Genomic DNA, 18,043 nt, shown 5'->3' with positions numbered 1-18,043 from the left:
AATTTACTTGTCAATTGGCAACTATGAAAAAACTTTAGTTGGGAGGGAAAAAAACCCTCAAACATTACAATTACATGTGGTGCTCGTTAAATGTTAAAAGTGAGAAAAGAAATGCGCTAAATGAGAACAAAGACATCTTAACTGTGACTTGATATTTAATATCCAACGTTTCAAAGATCACATTTAAGCAGCTCCAGAACACAAAAACAGCAAGAAAGACAATTACAGGCAGGGTCATGTTTAAATACTGAAATAATGCAAAATTTAAAATTATATTGAATATAAACTACATGTAGTTGAACTTTTTATTTACTTATTTAATTATTTAGTGTTTTCGCTGTGGTTTTCTCTAGAAAAATATAAAAAAAATTGTGCAGGTTTTCTTGCTTTTCAAGCAGTTGTGGGACAATTTTGATTTTTAAAATAATTTCTCGAGTTCATATCACCATTCAGATAAACTGATTCAATTTTTTTTTCTGCGCGGTGCTGAAATTCGCATTCACTTGTGTTAGAATTTACAATAACTCTGCAGTTAAGAATCCTTCACATCAGTGATCATCATGACATATACACACGCAATCATAAATTATTTGAGAATACTTTACATTATATACAAATATATATACAAAAGTACTGCGCCCTGAGAACCGTGCGCGCCGAATCCCAATGGGCTCTGCGCAGACTTGATATTTCACAGTAAGCTGCTATCTAAAGGCTGCAGTATTTTATTCACAGATCACAACTTGTTCACTTTCAAGTCAGTGCGGGTCTTTCCCCCCTCAGATGAAACCAACAGGAGCCTTAAACACAGACAGCAGAGCCTCACACAAAGCCGTTCAAGGCCTCAGCCCCTCAACCAGCAAAAAGGTGACCGAGGCGCAGTCCGTCCATGTGAGCCTGCAAACCGCATGGAGTCCTGCGCTGTGGGTGTCACATTAACCGGGTGTGTCGCGTTAAATAGTGATGAAAAAGGGAGATGTCGTAGTGATTTCTCCGGTTGTTTTACAGTCAACAGGCGCCCATCCCGTGTGCCGGCAGCAGCACGCAGCTGAACAGTTTTTGAAGAGCAGGCACGAAACCAGACTGTCTCGAGTAAGAACTGAAGAGGACAGAGAAAGAGAAAGAGGCTTGTTTGGTGCTGGGTTTGCGTAAATAAATGCGCTGAAATGTCAATGAGGAAAAGTGCAGTCACGGAAGTATAACAGCTGAGGCCGTTTTGAAGGGGTATACTTACGTGGAGCTGATGAGCTGCCTCTGTCTGTTATTCAAATCCTCCTCCGACCCGTCCCGCTCCTCCTCGGTAATCTGGTCCCATATCTCCGTGTTGACCCACAGGGCCCCGGACAGGGTCAGGCTGGCTTGGGTGCAGGTAATCCAGCGGCACAGAGGGCAGGAGACCCTGCAGACGATGCCGTCCGTCTTGCACAGTTTCTCCAGGCAGGGAGCGCAGAAGGTGTGCTTGCAGTGGAGGACGCGGGGGATCCTCCTGCTGCGTGAGTACTCATAGCAGCACACCGCACACTCGAGCTCCTCATTAATGAACATGACGACCAGGTGATGCAGGCTGGAAACGGAGCGCGTCTTTTCACCGGGCAACCTGCAGCACACAACGTGAGAACGTCGTAAAGAACTCACTACAAGGAACATAAATCACCAAACAGCTCCACGTAGCACCACCACAGCATCCACCAGCCATGTGAGAACAATACTCACTTCTAGGACTGTTTGGCTTCCTGATGTAGCACTGCGGGTCCTGCTGGCTTAAGTGAGTTCTTTCTTCTGTGTCGGGTTGCTGGTCTTCGCGAGCTTAAGAAGTCACCCCTGACGTGACCGGTCTTGTCACGTGGATTCACTCGCTCTTCCACGGAAGCGCCGCGCACAGGTAAACAACGTTCTGTGGAATTTGGCTTAGATGACGAGGCGGGAGCACAAAAACACGCCTACCCAGAACCGGTTTTACTATCTAGTAAAATTATTATACCCCCTCCATGAAATCATATTCGCATCTATCTTACGGTTTTATTCAGGAGGCCTGGTTAAACAACAACTTGCTTATTATTTCCGGATGTTTTTGAAGCAGATTTAAAAAAACCAACCAAACAAGGGTTTCTAAAATGCCCTGCCGAGCAGGGTGATTTATTTGCATTTACTATGAAAACATACAATGTCACACAAGATTAACTGAAGCATGGAAATTTGGGCATTTGCTGTATAATTACACAAACCCACTCCCATCATCAGCAGTTTGTCTTCTTTTTTTTCTTTTTTTTTTTTTTAAAGATGGTGCCAAGAAAAGAGCAATAGAAAGACAAATCTTCTGCTTTCCAATCATTTTTCTGTTGAAACATTAGATACACATTAGAACCACCTTGACTAAAACGCAATGCACAACAGTAAATCATCAGTAATTATGTGAGCCCGGGCCGAGCCCTGCCTCTGGGTATTTGCCTGCCCTGCTTAGCAAACACTTGCCACTTCTTCAGAACCATGACAAGCTGGGGCCCCTTTCTATAAATAAAGACAATGAAACACAAAGAACAAAAAAATATATCAAAAAAAAATAATGTACAGAAACAAAATAATGGTTCTCTTGATGTGTCTTCTTCCTTGGACCTATGTAGATTGGTGCTATACTGGTCAGCTAAGCCAATAAAAAAAAAATAGGTACAGGGCTTTATTTGCTGCTGTGCAGACACTGGGGTCACTGCTTGGCTCATGGGTTGACAGAAGAAAATGTCTGGACTTCTTTACCTGTTTCTTCACAGGTTATTTGCTCAGCCTGTGATGCATCATCGGGTGTAAGGTAGATCCACTACTGACAAGATACTGAAGTACTGACAAGTGTATGAGGTTTGGTACTTTTTTATGTTTTTTCTTTTGATTGTTATCTTTCTTTTCCTGCTTCCTGCTACCCTTCGCTGATGCTCATTAAGGACCAGGAAGTGGGTTTACCATGATGTTCCGTTTCATCACAAAATGTTCTTAGCACATAGGAAAACTCAGAGACACATTCCTAACACAACGCCCGAACAAAAGGTTGAACTGAAAGTAAAAACTGGTTCTTGTACTGCAGCTGCCTATTAATGGAAACCTGATGCCCTTAGGTAATATAAGGAATGCCAAAAACAGTTATTCAAATTAAGCTGAGGACGCTTCAAATGCACCACATTAATGAGGAGAACCACACCAATGTCCTGTATAGCACTCCTTCTCTCTTGACTTTGACAACCTCTGGGGCTGGAACAGCATCAGGTCCCACCCCGAGGAGTCGCTTTCATCTGATGAATGACTGGGAAAGGAAATTACTTTTTGGTGATGGACAGGGGATGCCTGCTTAACTGTTTAAGAAACAAGTTTTTAATCTGTAAAGTTCATGACAGTGATGACAGGAGAAGGATGGTGCATTTTAATACACCTCAGTAAAGCACACTTCTGTTGTGACCTGCCACCAGCACGGTGCAACACACTGTAAACCATTTGCACGTCTTTAGTTCTACACTCTTCCACAACCCATGAGCCGCTGCTGACATAAACCACTGAAGCACAGAGTGGATCACAACCGTTTTAATTAGCCCCTCCAATCCCCTGGCACTACTGCCACTCCCACCCTCTTCCCCTACCTCCTCCTCTCAATCCTTCCCGGGTGGATCGGCTTTGATTTTCCATCTTCCAAAGTCCATGGTGGTGGTGGTTGTGGTGGTAGTGGTCGTGGAGGGGTTTAACCCAGGACTGAACCTCCCTCCCCCACGTAGTGTGTTTGTAAGAATGTTGAGTCCACTAGCTGGCTCACCTGCAGGGGGGGAGCATCACCCTACAACACCAGCTTCTCTCACTCCTGGGCTATGCTCCTCAGCACGTACTTCACTGTGTAGGCGAACGCCGCAAAGCCTACAATCACAAACAGGTTGGCTAGAGCACCACCAAGAAGTCCATGGTTGCGGTTGGCCTGTTGCAGGCCAGGGGCAGGGTTGGCGCCCCCAAGTGGGACGGGACCTCCGTTGAGGGCGGGGAGGCCATAGTGGGCGTGCTGAGGGTCACCGTCAGGCACCACATCGGGTAAGGGGAGGGGCTGAGTCCGGGCGCTTAACTCCTCTTGGGCCTTCTGTTTCTGCTTCATCTCCTGGTGGAAGGAAAAAGGAGATATGGGTAAACATTCAACCAGCAAAAAGAAAGAGGAGAGAAGAAGAAAAGAAGTTAGAGATCATCTTAGACATACATCGACTACATCAGGAAACAGCTCACAGAACACCTTATCCTTGAGGTTAAAGGCCAGGCTTTGGGCTGACAGCTGTCTTTTCTAAGAAAAAAACAAAAAAAAACAAACATATGTGAGACATTACAAATCGTTTATCACTATGTTCTGCATTCACGGTCATTTGTTTGTACTCACTGTGTAGTCAGAGGTCTCAATGCTGCCAAGGGTGGGGCCTTTCTCCACCATGAAGCTGAGCAGACCTGTGAGGATGGTGGAGACAGACCACGCAGGGTTCCATGTGTCTGGATGGAAGTCTGTGATGGACAAACATAACCTGCACAAAAAAACAAAAACAAACAAAAAAAAAAAACAGGCAAAGTTACCATAAAGGACCAAAGCGGCAAACAAGTTCTAATGACCAAACTAATTTTCCAAAACTTTTGAAAGCCTGAATTCAATAAGAAAACGACCTTCCTCACCTTGTATTGCACTTAAATCTCCCATTTGGTGTTATCATATAGATACTTGGTGGTTTAAAAGGAAATTCACGAGGAAATATAAGTTTTCCATGGTAATATCCTCCTAGAAAAAAAAGAAAGATAATGACAGATTATTACATCAAGTCAGATGGCTAAAAGAAGCCAGACAGTGTAAAGAAGAAACTGTGATTTGGTTGCAGATCACTTCCTCAAATGCTCCATCATGCTTACAAACCACAGAGCCACTGTGGATTGTACCACTTTAAACCACTTTAAATTGTGTGATGGTTTATAGGCAGGAGGTTTTACCTTCATATGGAGTTTTCTCAGGACCTCTGACTACATAGTGCCTAAGGGAGACAAGAAAGTTTTATTTTACATTACAAACAAAGAGCCGATGGTTAAAGCTCCATCCTGCAACCCTGAACCAAGCTCTGCTGACTGTTTCACATCAGCTGCATATCATGCAAAACTCACAGGACTTTGATATGTTTTCATATCTCAAGAAGCTTTATCAGCAATCTATCTGAAATCTATAAATAGAGATGAAAGGTACTTTCTGCCATAGCCTAACTGAATTAGAAACCAGAGATGCACTCTTATACACACAAACATTAGCATTTTTAAATAATGAAGCTATGAGCTATGAGATGTGTAACTAAGGTGGAGCTAGCAGGTGACAAAAAGTAAAAATAAACTGCTGTTTGAAGGACACCACAAAGAGGAAGGGATCCAGGTAAACCATAAATTACATCACAGTGACCATTTGTATGGGCTAACATGCAATAAAGGTTTTCTCTGGAAAAGGAAATATGGCCTATCACTGCACTAAACATTTCACTTTGATCTACTACATGTTCGTTCAGATTTTCTTATCACCTTGTGCACTTGTTTTGACTGGCAAGCAAGCCCCTTTGAGACTACTGGTATTACATCTTTATACAACATTGACTAAAAAGCTGATGAGTCTGCTGTTATTCATTCACAGATAACATTCAATCAATACAATCCAGTTGCCAAAAATGAAAATCATTGCCACACATCCTTCATTATGGGACGGTGTAAGACCTGAATGCAATTCTTGAGTGTAAAGTTGAAATTCGATGCACCGAGTTTAAAGCCAACAGCTTCACATTGTGCTGTTTAAGAGGGATTTGAGAGGTAAAATAAATATAATAACATAGGAATTTACATGTTCAGTAATCAGTTTGTCAGCCCACTCGAAACAAAAAAAAGTCAAACTTGGTCATGCAGTTTTGTTGTAAATGCTGGTAGTCCAGATTTTTAAGATATCAATCTTTCTGCCTGATATATTCCTCCATACCAATGCAAAAAAGTGGGTCTTGCCAGAAACAATGAACCATTTTCTCAGGATATTTGAACTCTTTCTACCAGTGAAATACTTTGTAGACACAGTTGGCAGTGTGTTGTGTAAACACACATAATCTGGAAAGACATGTTAGTGTGGATTTTTTTGTTTGTTTTTTATGAAACCGTTCAATGCTGTGAGCACAGTTCTGTCTCTGACAAAGACAGATTTACTGAAACTTGAATTAACAAAAGCTAAACCTGTTGTTTATCGTTGCTGTCAAAAGAGTATTCACAGATTTTCCTCTTGAAAAAAAAAAGAGCTCTACTAATTTAGTCATTTTGAACTATGATGATAACGTAATAAAGTCTAATTTAAAGCACTGAACTGTAGCTTATAGCCTTGGTGATGATTTCTGGCTCTGGGACTTTCTGGGATGGAGACCTTACCATTCTAGGATGTTGGAGGGGAGAGGTTCTGCACAGATGTAAGGCACAGGGTCTTTCTTTATCCTGAGGTAATCCTGCTTAAGACGCTGAGTGGCTGTGGTTGGAGCTCTCTTATTCCCGTTGTTGTTCATCTGAGGATTCAGAGGATGTGCAAAAAAATGTATCTTGATTTGGTCTCTTGAAATGTGTTACTGATACACAGTGGCTTCTACAATCAAAATATATTCTCTTACAATACTAGCTCAAAGTATAGCCTTTACTTGTGATGAGCGTTATCTAATTGCCCATGGAGATAAATGTGTGCTCGGCAGAGACAGAAACTAAAAACCTAATGATGGATAGCGGTCATTTTACCACAATGTGTGAACCATCCTGGACTTAGTTCCCTGTGAAAACTGATGGCTGTAGGGCTGTAGATTAACTCGATTGCCTTCATACTGCCCCTCAGTAACAAATAGTGTCATTCAGAAGACTATCCCCTTTAGGAGTGAGATATACTTTTCTTATTTTAATGCAAGACTGACATTAAAGACTCTATGGATTATCTTTTGACTGAACGATGACTTATTTAGTTTATAAAAAGCCATTTAATAGTTGCAAGCAAAAATCCCAACAGTAGTTACAATGAAAGAAAACATAAACAAGTGGTATTGACTAAAATGTGTGGCTATTTATTCATGTTATTTGAACTGAACTGTGACCTTTTTCGCCCGACTTTATTCGCTTTTAGTTTATTTTCTCTTTTATTTTATTCTTATATAATCACTTTACAATGCCAATTCAGTGTTGCCTAGAGTTCCTAGAGCGCATTTTTATGTTCTGTAAATGACTTTAAATTGTCTTTTTTTTTTTTTTGAATGGTGCTGTACAAATAAACTTGCCGTGTGTAGTCAAATAAGAAAGTATCTGTATCTGGATTAAATGCACTTCTAACTGTTTTCTAACAGCCAGGTGAACTCAATTTCACCATCAGCAAACTGTGTCACCGCTAACCGCCTGCTGTCATGTGGCTAACAGCTGACAGTTTAACGCTAATGAGCTGTACGTGAACTGTAATAACGTTAGTGTTGAAATAATGTCAGTGTCACTTCCTTATAAATAACAGGCTACCTGGCTTTAACCCAACTTGTGTTAGCTGAGGTTAATCCGCTACCTTGCAAGCTACGTTAATGTTACATCTCTGGCTTAATGATTTGATTAGTGAGTTAGCTCGACATCGGACAGTTACTCAGTTATCGGCTGTGAGTAAATATTGCCAACCATCTTCAAACTACAGACCGACATGATATGTGGCTGACGATTTTCATTAATCACAGCGTATCAATACTATGTCCCGGCAGGCTAACTTGAAAAGGCGATTTTGATGATGCTAGCAGGTAAAGCTGGTGGGAAGTCTAGTCTGTGTGTACTGTGTTACCGTCAGTCACCGACGGCTAACACTAGCTAACGTAGGCCACAGCAATGTTTAGCTACGTAGCTTTAGCGCGAACAGTTCTGTTACTAGTGAGGACTGAGAACCAGTTCTCTCGCATATACTGTCTAGAGGGCGTGTAGTTCAGACATACCTCTTCAGAGACCCCAGTGAAAGTAGGTATTCGTGGCTAGACACGAAATACGGATACTGTTTCTGTTGTCAAACCCCAAACCGTTAAGACGATGACACCACCGTAGCTTTAGCTAACGTTATCGCCAGCAGGAGTACACTTCCGGTTTTCTTCTTCGTTTGTGTTACAGCTGTTGAAAAATGATATAGAAAGCGCACTACCGTCACCACCACCAGCTCAGCGAGCCTCTTGCTTGTGCTCCATGCTGCTGCTTAAAGTTTCCTGTGGTTATATTTGTTAGCCTAAGTTTAAAAGAAAACACAGATTGAAGTACACAAAACAGTGTCAGATCTTTTACTGTTTTTTTATTTAATGTTTTGTCATCGGTTGCATTACGGTTACAAAATCATCAGAAATTTGCAGTTGACAAAATAAAATTATTAAAAAAACACTGAAGGGGCACTGATTTTCCCAATTAAGTCATAGAGGGTATAACAAAGTCTGTAAGTTTTCTGCAGCTCTGGAGTGGATTAGACTTGTTATGTCTGGTAAGGTAATACAGAAACTGTCATCAGGACTATTTTGGCTTGAGCGTGTAGATTAGAAATTTACCAGACCTACATAATCATTTTGATGCCAGGAAGAGGGTTCAGGAAGTACGGTACAAGCAATTAATGATCAAAATCCTGCCAGCACTAAAACTATTTTATAACAGGCATATTCTCAGTTGCTCTCGTAAATATATGAAGTTCAAGGTTATCAACCTTATTTTAAAATGTTGTATAGTTCAACCAGTTGTTTTTGCACAGGTGTTATTTCAGCTGACATAACATCAGTTTGGGTTGAGGAACAAAATATGTCACTGTGTCACGTTATTGAAAAAACAATGAATCTTTTTAGGGCTTGATACTTGGTAGAGTAAAAGTCTCAGGCTCTGCTGAATTCAATACTAAAACACTGGGGTTCCCCTTGATAAAGATGATATATCCACATACCATCTGAGATGCCATGATGACTCTGCTATAGCCATGACCCAAATTGGATTGGAATATGTCTGTTATAAAATAGTTTTAGTGCCTGCAGGATTTTGATCATTAATTGCTTGTACTTGCTGAACCCTCTTCCTGGCATCAAAATGATTATGTAGGGGCATATGGTTGCCTCTCTCTTGATTCTAAAGTGACGGTCAGAAGAAGTTGTGGTCGGTGGTCACTGTGGCTTCGTGCAGAGGCTGAACCCTATGCTCCTTCTCCTCAGCTTCTCGGGCTGGAGAGACGCGAGGAGAGAAAACTCGCGAAAGACGTCAACACAGGAGAAGTCACCTGCAACAGGAGATATTGGTGTCAAGCAGGAGGGAGGCTGGGCGGGGGTATTTGTCCCACTGCAGGGCACCATGGAGTGGAGACTGCAACGACCAACCTGCTGGTTTTTGCTCGCCCTTTGTATCAGTGAGTGGCCCAGCAAGCCCTTTTTATTTACACGATTTGAAGGCAATAAACCAGCACGTACTGCAATCTCCAACAGCCCTCATTACAGTTTGACATAGCAGATAAATGAAAGAGCAAAGCCTCCTAAGCATCACGATGGTGTGAAGCCCCTCCACCTAGCTTAATGATACAAATATGCAGCTATGCAGCCATATGCAAGTGACTTATTCTTCTTTAAAGCATCCTTTATATGACTAAATGCTTTGTAAAGACCGCTAACTTTTTCTCACAGAGTACCCCTCTAAATATGAGTATGAATTAGTTGGCAGAACTAGAAAATCAGAAACTTGCAGGGAAAGAGTGGTGAGCATCCTGTCCATTTCACACCTACACAACCCTGGGATCCTTTTTTCTGTCTTGTAAATATTTCCGCCAATACCAAGTGATGGTATGTGGAATCGTGTGCTCAATATTTTAATATGAAGTATATTGTACTTACCCTTCCTGCGTGACCTATAGTGACCTGTTTGCTATATGCCTACTGCCTCAGAGCTTAGTCTCAAGGCAACTTTTTCTGAGGACACAATCCTCTGTGTGTGTGTGTGTGTACTGAATGCCTCATTTCTCCCTCAGAGACGAAAAAGATTCCCGACATGAAGACAGACCAAAATAGTTTCCCAGAGTGTGTGTGTGTGTGTGTGTGTGTGAGAGAGAGAGAGAGAGAGAGAGACAGAGAGGCCACAGACCGAGACACCTTAAAGATCACAACCACCAGAGCGGACAGAATCACAGTATCACCCTGATCCCCTAGTAAGGCGGCCCAGGATGCTTCACTCACTCTATCCCGAACATCCTTGGGTTTAACTCTCCTGCTGCTCGTGGCAAACCCTGTGGTAACAGAAGCAATATGTCAGTGTTTATTTCCTGTTTGTCTTAAGTGTAAAGTGAGGAATTTGACATTTTTAGCTAGAAAAATGTTTCAGGTGTGGTGTAACATGTGACATGACAGAAATGTTTCACACACTGGAGACACTGAATTATTCAAGGCAGAGTGTTGCTGCTGAACCATGTGAGACTCTGAACACATGTTGATATCTAAATGATTTGTTGATCTGCAAGTGTACGCCTCCTTTATAGCTGTTATCATGAAGCAAAGTATTTTATTGCTTTGAATAAGCCAAGTGCTACCCATCAGTTTGTTATTGACCATAAGACACACCAGACTGTAAAAAATAACCTTCTCTCAGCATCTGACAGCATTTTTAGAATCTTATCAACTGATTACATAGAGCAACTGTTTTCTGCTTTACAAATACACTTTACAAATACGCTCCTGCGATGTTGAGAGAATGCTATTCATAAGAGATGAAACAGGAAACAGAAATGAGAGGAATGAGCAGGAAGCAGGGTTAGTTCATCAATAGTTTCTCAGTTTTATTGTATGCATTTTGTTTCTTTTTTTTTCCCCTCAGTGCTTCTGAAGACAAGGAAGAAAGTATTCCAAACATATCCAAATGTCAGTGAACAGAAGATCACAGAAGAAGTAGAGCAGCGCTGTGTTACAGTTCTGCCTGACAGGTTGTTACTATTATTAATTTTTTTTTTTCTCCATTGGAAGAGAATTAAAAAGACAAACATAAAACAGATCAGACTGTTGGGTTCCGTGATTGAATGCTGAGAGGCAGGCAGTTGGCGTCGAGATAAAATACACAAGTGTGCTATTTACAGGATGTTTGCTTTGAACAGCACCTTTTAACCACTCCTATGTCAATACAAACAATGGACACAACATTTAATACTACCGCCAGGGCGAGGGCCCTGAACAGTTTGGTCACAGTAGCATCACATCACCCCCTAGACTGAAGTTCTACTCGCAGTACACTGAACTATTGCAGATTATTACCTGCTGTATCAAAATCTCTCTGGTATATCACATTTCCGTAACCTCTTTTGAACATGTGAGTACACCAAAAGTGTTTCTAACCACTTCACAAAGCATGGAAAGACTATGCTGTATCTATGCTGAACAGTTTCAGTTTCAGAAACAAAATAAAACAAAATAAAATCACACAACAATGTCAGGACACTTTCCCTTTAAAAAGTCTTTGGCAGAGGAAAATAAACTACAACATTTAAAAAAAATAATAATAAAAGTACTGTTTGTAACCTTTTGTGGAAGCTTAAAAAATAAAGAGATAGGAATGAGGAAGTCACCACAGATTTGGTCCGTGGAGAGAAGAATGGCACAGAGGTGCAAAAAGTAAGAAACACCAGAGGGGTCATGGTGGTTACATGCTTATTCCACAGGACTGCACTGTACGATGTGATCAAACCATAAAAGATATTTCATCATGCTCAAATTGCAAACAATGTTGAACCTCTCGAAAATAATTTCTGGCAAAGCATGCGGCGAGCGCTGACCAATGGGAGGGAAGAGTCAGATACGTCCTTTGAACCCACGAGTGTGTAAACTGTTCCAAAGAAATGTGCTCCTTTATCTCACCACAGGTACTGTAAAATAGATGAGTACTTAAAATAAAATGGATCATTTGTTCTGCCGCGACTGTGGACAGAACAATTATTGAATTGTGAGATGTTAATCCAGTTTTATACACTCCCTCTCTACGCTGCAAAACTGGTTTGTCTGTTCTTCGCATTCACAACTTGGCGAGGTGTAATCCTCACTCTTAAGTAATGAATGACCTCAGTTGATTTTAACAATTAATTGTAAAGCAAATTTCCATTGAAGGGGCACTGAAATCTCTTTCAGATGTGTGTTTGAATGCCAATAATCAACGTAAGGCCATTCCCAACAGGAAACTCCAAAACAAAATGTCTATTACATGACAATAAAAAGACTTCCTCTCATAAACTCCAACAAATGCTCTCAAATTAAAATGACAATCATTAATAGATATGCAAACAAACTGCAGCCATGAATGCATTGCACTGGTCCTCTGGGGAGAAAAACATAAATAGAATAGACAATAGATAATTTGACTAGACAAGAACAATGTAAAAACTACCTGAATGAAAATAAAATTATAATACTGTAGATGGGAAAAGTGCACAGTTTCTGTTTTTTTTTCTCCTTTACATAATGTATCATAGCATCATACGTTTTAACTCTGTCTGTCAGTATTCTTTGACACATGCACTCATTTATTCGACTCGCTCACTCACTCACACACCATGTCTGACAGTATCTTACAAAGCAGGCAAGGGTCTCTTCTCCATAAGCCCTTCAGTATCTTTGTCACAGTTTTACATTAAATCTCCTTTCCTGACCCCACTTTATACACAGTAAACAAGTCTGCCCACCTCTACTGCAGCTTGTCAGTTGCTCATTTTCTTCTAGTAATGGAACAAATACCATTTTTTTCACCTCATGCCACAGTACATAGTTTAAAGATTACCCATTTAACTTCTAAATATATATATTTACATCTCTGATTAAGAAGAGATGGGTAAGTTGGATGTGGTTTGGATAGATGTAAAGGGTAGGGAGTTAATGCAGCGAGATTCTTCAGAGGTAAGAGCTGTGAGGCAACAGTAAACCCACACCCTCACACAAGAGCTTATACCACGTTACGATAAGTTAGAGGATAACCTTGTTCGCCAAAACACCAAGAAAAAGCAGATGTCACTTTACTCTGTGTGTGTCATGTAGTTAGCGTAGCATGGGTGGTGCTGAGTAATGGCAGGCAGAGACATAGTGGTGATGCAGAAAAAAATGGAGAGTCAGTAGAGTTAAAAAGGTCCACCAGGCGTCTTCCCATGACACAACCCCCTCCCCACGAACGCCACCCACCCATAAGGAGTAAGCGGTGTGCTGTTCTCTCCTCAGACAACCCCAAGAAGTTGCCCATAAGCGCAGATCGTAAGTAAAAGACTTAAGATCAGAGTCTAGGGGCAACTTCATCTACATTATTTTAGGTTCCCAGTGAGGAGGAATATATGTATATGGTTAGAGAGAGAGCACGAGCTCTGCTCCTGGATACAGAAGTGACCCCTAGCTCTCCTCTATTGTGAGGCAGATGAATTCCTGGATGCACTTCCTATACTGCTGCTCAGTGGGGCTGCTGCTGTTGTATTGACCTGGTTGACCAAGTGGAGCCTCCGCTTCTCGCATCTCCTCGTTCATCCGCGCCAGACGCAATCTGGAGGACAGCAGACAAAGACCGAGGTAGAGGAGTGATAGAGGAGAGGACACACACAGGATGACAAGAGGACGACAAACAGGTGAGAAAAGACAGAACAAGGAGTCAAATGATTGAGATGTTGAGGTGGGAGGAGCCCGTGACAGTGGAAATGTGTTGGGGTGGCGAAGAGCAGCGAGGCGGAAAAACCACAGCGGAGAGAAGAGGAGAAAAGAAGGAAGGGAAAGAGAGCGTAAAGACAACAATGAGGGACATAATTCAACAATTCACTATTCCAGAAAAAATTGTTCTGTTAAAAGATTATTTTGTCAAACATTTATGAATGTTTCATTCTATCGTAATGGATTTTAAATGACAGGTTATACTAAGCACAGCCTAATGCTTTAGTCATTAGTTTGTTTAGTTGGTTTAGTTTCCCTAACTATCGCCAGTGACTGAATTGAATGTGATTATTTTATTGCAGATTGGTATTCGTGGGCACCTCCAAACTGAAAGTATCAACTCCTCTTGATAAATCAATGAATCATTTTCATAAACTATTTCTCAAGAATGAAGTTGCAGTGCGCAAGCATTTATGTGAACCTTGTGTTATTCCACGGGGATAAGGAAAAAACAAGCATCTCATTCTAATGAACTGAGGTTCACTCACAGGGTAACGATGTCTGCGTTGGCAGCCTGCACTGCGATACTTAAGGGATCATGACCCTGCTCGTCCACCTCCGTCTGTGACGCTCCTCTCTTCAGAAATAGACACACCTGTCTGTACCAAACAGACACAGAAAGAAGAGGAGAATATAAGAATTACTGACACCAAGCAATGCACCATAAGAGGTGCAATGTGACAGATATTGTATTAAGAGAGTATGTGCAAGTGGAATAAATAAAATGAAAATGGTGTATGTGAATGGATCCATTATTATGTAATTTGTTGATTTGTCATCTTTTCCCTATTGCTTCACACTGTAAGCTCCAGTTACAAACGTGATGTCATGATCTTTTTAAGCGGTCCCAAACAAGTCCAGGCAAACAAGTCAAGACTTGCAAAGAGAGGGATCTTTCCTTGGTTTTTTTCCTCACGTGGTACCATGTCACGTAGTGTCGTATTTTAAGGAAGAGCGAGGATCGTCACTTCTGAATAATTTGGGAAGTTCTGATCAGTGCCAGAGAGAGACAAAGACACAAGACAGTGGCAGAGGATCGCTCGTGCCAACTTTGTCTCGTTTCGTTTCTCACCCAGTGTGTCCCAGATAGGTGGCGTGGTGCAGCGGGCCTCTGCCTCTCATGTCCCTCTGGTTCACATCAGCTCCGTTCTGTAGCAGGAACTCACAAGCTATCAGCGAGCCCTAGTAGAGACAGAGACAGGCAGACAGACGGATGGACAGAGAGTGGCTTACATCAGTTTATTTGCTCTGGGAGGTCGAATTACTTGTAATTTTACATTTCTGAAGCTGATGTTTTAACTGTGCGGTTCATATAAGGAAACAAGACTTTTAGGGGATAAAAAAAATTCCCTTGTGTTTATGGTTTTACAGAATCTGGTTTTGTTACCCTAGAACTAATTTTAACAAGACAGTCTCCATTATTATGCAATATTTTAACTGGCACTGATATCAAATTAAAGGTTGAGTAATTCAGTCTAAACCATTGCTCATACTCTTCCAGTCAATGGTTAATCAAAACAATGTCTCACCCCTATTACAGCCTGAATGAGCGGCGTTTTCCCCTCCTCTTCCTCGCTCGCAGCGTGTACGTCAGCGCCGTGTGCCAGCGCCTCTGCCATGAGCGGCAGGTTGTGTAGACGAGAAGATCGATGGAGCAGCGCCCCGGGATGGAGCTCCCGGGGGTCTTCAGGGTCTGAGGACACTTCCTGTTCGATTTCCACCTCACCACTAGAGGACTCCTCTGACTCCTCTTCTGATGGTGGGTAAGGCGACAGGTAGATGGAGGAGAGACAAATCATGTAAGCAAAATTTTTTTAAACTTTCTGAGGGAGGGCATCATTGGTTTTATTCTGAGGACATGTCCCTCATGTTAATCGTTTCATTTGCTCATGTCCTTTACATGATTCCTGTAGACGCAGTGCCAGTTTCATACAATCTAAAAATCTAATTTCTACACCTTGACAACCCATAACAACAAACATTAAGTCTTATTTCAGGTTTCTTAATATTTCTGTGTTTAATCCTAATTGCTGGTCCTCAGGGTGACTGACGTTATTGTCTCAGCGGACCAAAATTTCAGGCTTTTGAATGGATATCGGATTGAGTGGATTAGAAACCACATCCACAACTTCTTCTTTAGAAAAAGGTTTTACTAGTTAGTCGCAAGTTTTAACATTAAAATACGTGTTTTCAAAACTCCAATAAATGAAACCCCAAACTTAGAAAAGGTAAATATCACAAAATGTTATCATATCACTGCTACACTGAACAGTGATGGGATGAAATGCAAACTTTCCATATCTATCTAGTCATAAAACTCTTATACTCTCAGCAATATACTGATATTCTGGCATCAACACAAAAACACACATACCTTCCTCTGTGACACTGTCCACCACTGAGCCAAAAACCAGGATGTCCGTGCTGCCGTCTGTACTTCCTCCCAGGCCGCTGTCGCTGCTAAGACCTGCGGGGCCAAGCATCGCCAAGCCACGGACACGTTAATGATTACACCGCATACGCTGTCCTGCTCATACACACACCACCAAGTACTGCTGCAGTTAATAGAAAATGAACTTCACTTTGTGAGATCGCGGCTGTATTTTGCTGAAAAGTGTATTCATTGTGTCTGTGTGTGTACTGACTGTGTAGAGGACTTACTGCGAGGACCAGAACCAGTGTCAAAGTAGGAAAACAGTGAATCCAGCTCGTCTGGACAGAACAGGGAGTCCCGACGGAACTTTGCTGCAGCTGCTGCCGACGGACAAAACGTTCACAGTGCATTGGAACAACATAAATAATCATATATATCTCGAAGCTATTGGTTTCTTAAGCCACTGCTAACATTTATGACCACGGGGAGGTGAATTCTCCACACTGACCTGCTGAGAGGGTTGCAGGTGAAGCGCTGCCCGGCTCGTAGCGATGGTATTTCCTGCGGGCCTTGTTGGGGGCCCGAACTGAGCTGTTGTGTCGCTGGCACTTCTTCACCGTCCAGGGCCGAGACTTCCTCTCACCCTCTACCAACGCCTCGCTCCCACTCATTTTCTTCAGAAAGCGTTTCTCCACATATTTAGACTTGATCCAGGCCTCTTTCTCCTGTCTGGAGGTAGATGATCACAAACAATATTACATGTACAGATAATTAGGACAGATTGAGTAAGAGTAAATCTATGACCAGCAGTATTTAAAGTATTTCCCCTTCTTGTTGCAATGCTCTTTTTCTAGCCAAATACTCCTCCTGGACTGACCTTGAACTGGATGGTCCTGGTTTTTTCGCTCCCAGTTCCTCACAGGCTCCCTCGTAAATTTGGTTGATCACAGTGTTCCCCAGTTCACACATGAGCTAGACGTGAGAAGAAGAAGGAAGGAGGAATAAGATGGGAGACAGAGACAGGGAAAGACACCATTAAAAAAAGAAGAGTAGTTCACTAAATCATAAATTATAAATACAGCTCAGGTGGGTGGAAAAAGCACAGCACAGACAGGAGGAGCTGGAAGTAAACATGCTGATGAGATGCACCTTGAGTAACTCTGGCTCCCACGAGTCTAATGTCAGTGAACGCACTTTGGAGCAATGGACACCTAAACTCCTGAAAGGAGAAAAAGACATTATATAAAGAAAGTGAAGTTTAAGAAGACGTTTATCTATCTACAGGATTTTGGCACAATGTTTTCTGTTTCTCCAAAAGACTGAATAACTCAGCTGAAAATAACTCTGACTTATTACGCACTTATATAATCTTTGTATCTTTGCTTTTCGCAGCGGACCTTTTCTGATAAGCTGATGTAATCGAAACTGGAAATGCTGCATATCAGAGGAGGCATTTCCTCTGATTGAAATGTGATGCTTAATTGCATGTTTTCTCATGTTTGCCAATGTGAGTTGCATAAATAAAACAAGTAGAAACTGGATAAATGTCACTGAAACAGGCCGTTAAGCCGGAAGGTTAGGGGTGTTGCTCTTGCTTCAATAACTTATTTTGCACAAACAAAACCAGTACATAAGCTAAAGAAAATCTGCCTACGCGTTATACATCAGCTCACCTGGGGTTGTTTCTTCTCTCGTTAAGCACACTTACCTGTGGATCCCTGAGCACTCGATGCAGAGCAGCACCCCCAGGTTGATGGAGGCCCAGCAGGGAGCCGTTTGGCCACAGTCACAGCACAGCTCGTTGCCCGGCAGGCTTTGCACCCTCTGGAGGAGGCTCTCCCCACCTCCCCGAACTCCCCTATCAGCCCTCTCCCCCCTCTCTCTGGGCTCACTGGCAGAGTCAATGCTGCTGGTGGAGGGTGAAGCTGTCCGGTCCAAACGCTTC

At 42.0% G+C, this 18,043-nt stretch overlaps 3 protein-coding genes across 7 annotated transcripts in view; all 3 read right to left on the bottom strand.

Annotated features, from left to right (window-relative positions):
- Positions 1-137: 137 nt before the first annotated feature.
- LOC124056636 (RING finger protein 208-like) lies at positions 138-1,874 on the bottom strand. Its single transcript, XM_046384269.1, has 3 exons — positions 1,714-1,874; positions 1,235-1,597; positions 138-1,099 (listed from the first exon to the last, which is right to left on the bottom strand). Exons 2-3 carry the CDS (start codon positions 1,543-1,545, stop codon positions 1,009-1,011), a joined length of 402 nt encoding a protein of 133 aa, XP_046240225.1. The 5' UTR covers positions 1,546-1,597; positions 1,714-1,874; the 3' UTR covers positions 138-1,008.
- A 232-nt stretch (positions 1,875-2,106) lies between these two features.
- On the bottom strand, positions 2,107-8,181 carry ube2j2 (ubiquitin-conjugating enzyme E2, J2 (UBC6 homolog, yeast)). The gene is made up of 7 exons (XM_046384268.1): positions 7,998-8,181; positions 6,433-6,563; positions 4,984-5,024; positions 4,675-4,777; positions 4,391-4,529; positions 4,217-4,297; positions 2,107-4,120 (listed from the first exon to the last, which is right to left on the bottom strand). The coding sequence occupies exons 2-7, from the start codon at positions 6,561-6,563 to the stop codon at positions 3,830-3,832; spliced, it is 786 nt and encodes a 261-aa protein (XP_046240224.1). The 5' UTR covers positions 7,998-8,181; the 3' UTR covers positions 2,107-3,829.
- Positions 8,182-8,324: 143 nt separating this feature from the next.
- The window catches only part of acap3b (ArfGAP with coiled-coil, ankyrin repeat and PH domains 3b), a 53,034-nt gene continuing 43,315 nt past the window's right edge, over positions 8,325-18,043 (bottom strand). Inside the window, exons 15-26 of one of the 5 annotated variants that reach the window (XM_046384262.1) lie at positions 17,807-18,039; positions 17,248-17,317; positions 16,976-17,070; positions 16,607-16,827; positions 16,386-16,475; positions 16,099-16,200; positions 15,254-15,477; positions 14,797-14,906; positions 14,213-14,323; positions 13,502-13,563; positions 10,242-10,291; positions 8,325-9,298 (exon numbers count right to left, since the gene is read on the bottom strand). In XM_046384262.1, coding sequence (XP_046240218.1) covers positions 9,230-9,298; positions 10,242-10,291; positions 13,502-13,563; positions 14,213-14,323; positions 14,797-14,906; positions 15,254-15,477; positions 16,099-16,200; positions 16,386-16,475; positions 16,607-16,827; positions 16,976-17,070; positions 17,248-17,317; positions 17,807-18,039 — 1,437 coding nt within the window. In that variant the 3' untranslated portion in view covers positions 8,325-9,229. Of the gene's footprint in view, positions 9,299-10,241; positions 10,292-10,812; positions 13,564-14,212; positions 14,324-14,796; positions 14,907-15,253; positions 15,478-16,098; positions 16,201-16,385; positions 16,479-16,606; positions 16,828-16,975; positions 17,071-17,247; positions 17,318-17,806; positions 18,040-18,043 lie in introns of those variants that run through there. The other 4 variants (XM_046384264.1, XM_046384261.1, XM_046384263.1 and 1 more) reach the window with 4 other exon arrangements.

The sequence above is a fragment of the Scatophagus argus genome, chromosome 3 (genome assembly GCF_020382885.2).
Source record: "Scatophagus argus isolate fScaArg1 chromosome 3, fScaArg1.pri, whole genome shotgun sequence".
Lineage (NCBI taxonomy): Eukaryota > Metazoa > Chordata > Actinopteri > Scatophagidae > Scatophagus > Scatophagus argus.
Note: the sequence above shows the minus strand (reverse complement) of the source record. Positions and strands in the feature narration are given on the sequence as shown.

Excerpts from the sequence above, each read along its gene's own strand:
- LOC124056636 (XM_046384269.1), bottom strand. The coding sequence starts at position 1,545 with ATGTTCATTAATGAGGAGCTCGAGTGTGCGGTGTGCTGCTATGAGTAC. Across the intron at positions 1,100-1,234 it reads AGGCAGCTCATCAGCTCCAC|TTCTTACTCGAGACAGTCTG; the intron begins GTAAGTATACCC and ends TGTCCTCTTCAG.
- ube2j2 (XM_046384268.1), bottom strand. The coding sequence starts at position 6,563 with ATGAACAACAACGGGAATAAGAGAGCTCCAACCACAGCCACTCAGCGT. Across the intron at positions 4,778-4,983 it reads TGAGAAAACTCCATATGAAG|GAGGATATTACCATGGAAAA; the intron begins GTAAAACCTCCT and ends TTTTTTTTCTAG. Across the intron at positions 4,298-4,390 it reads TTGAGACCTCTGACTACACA|AAAAGACAGCTGTCAGCCCA; the intron begins GTGAGTACAAAC and ends TTTTTTTCTTAG.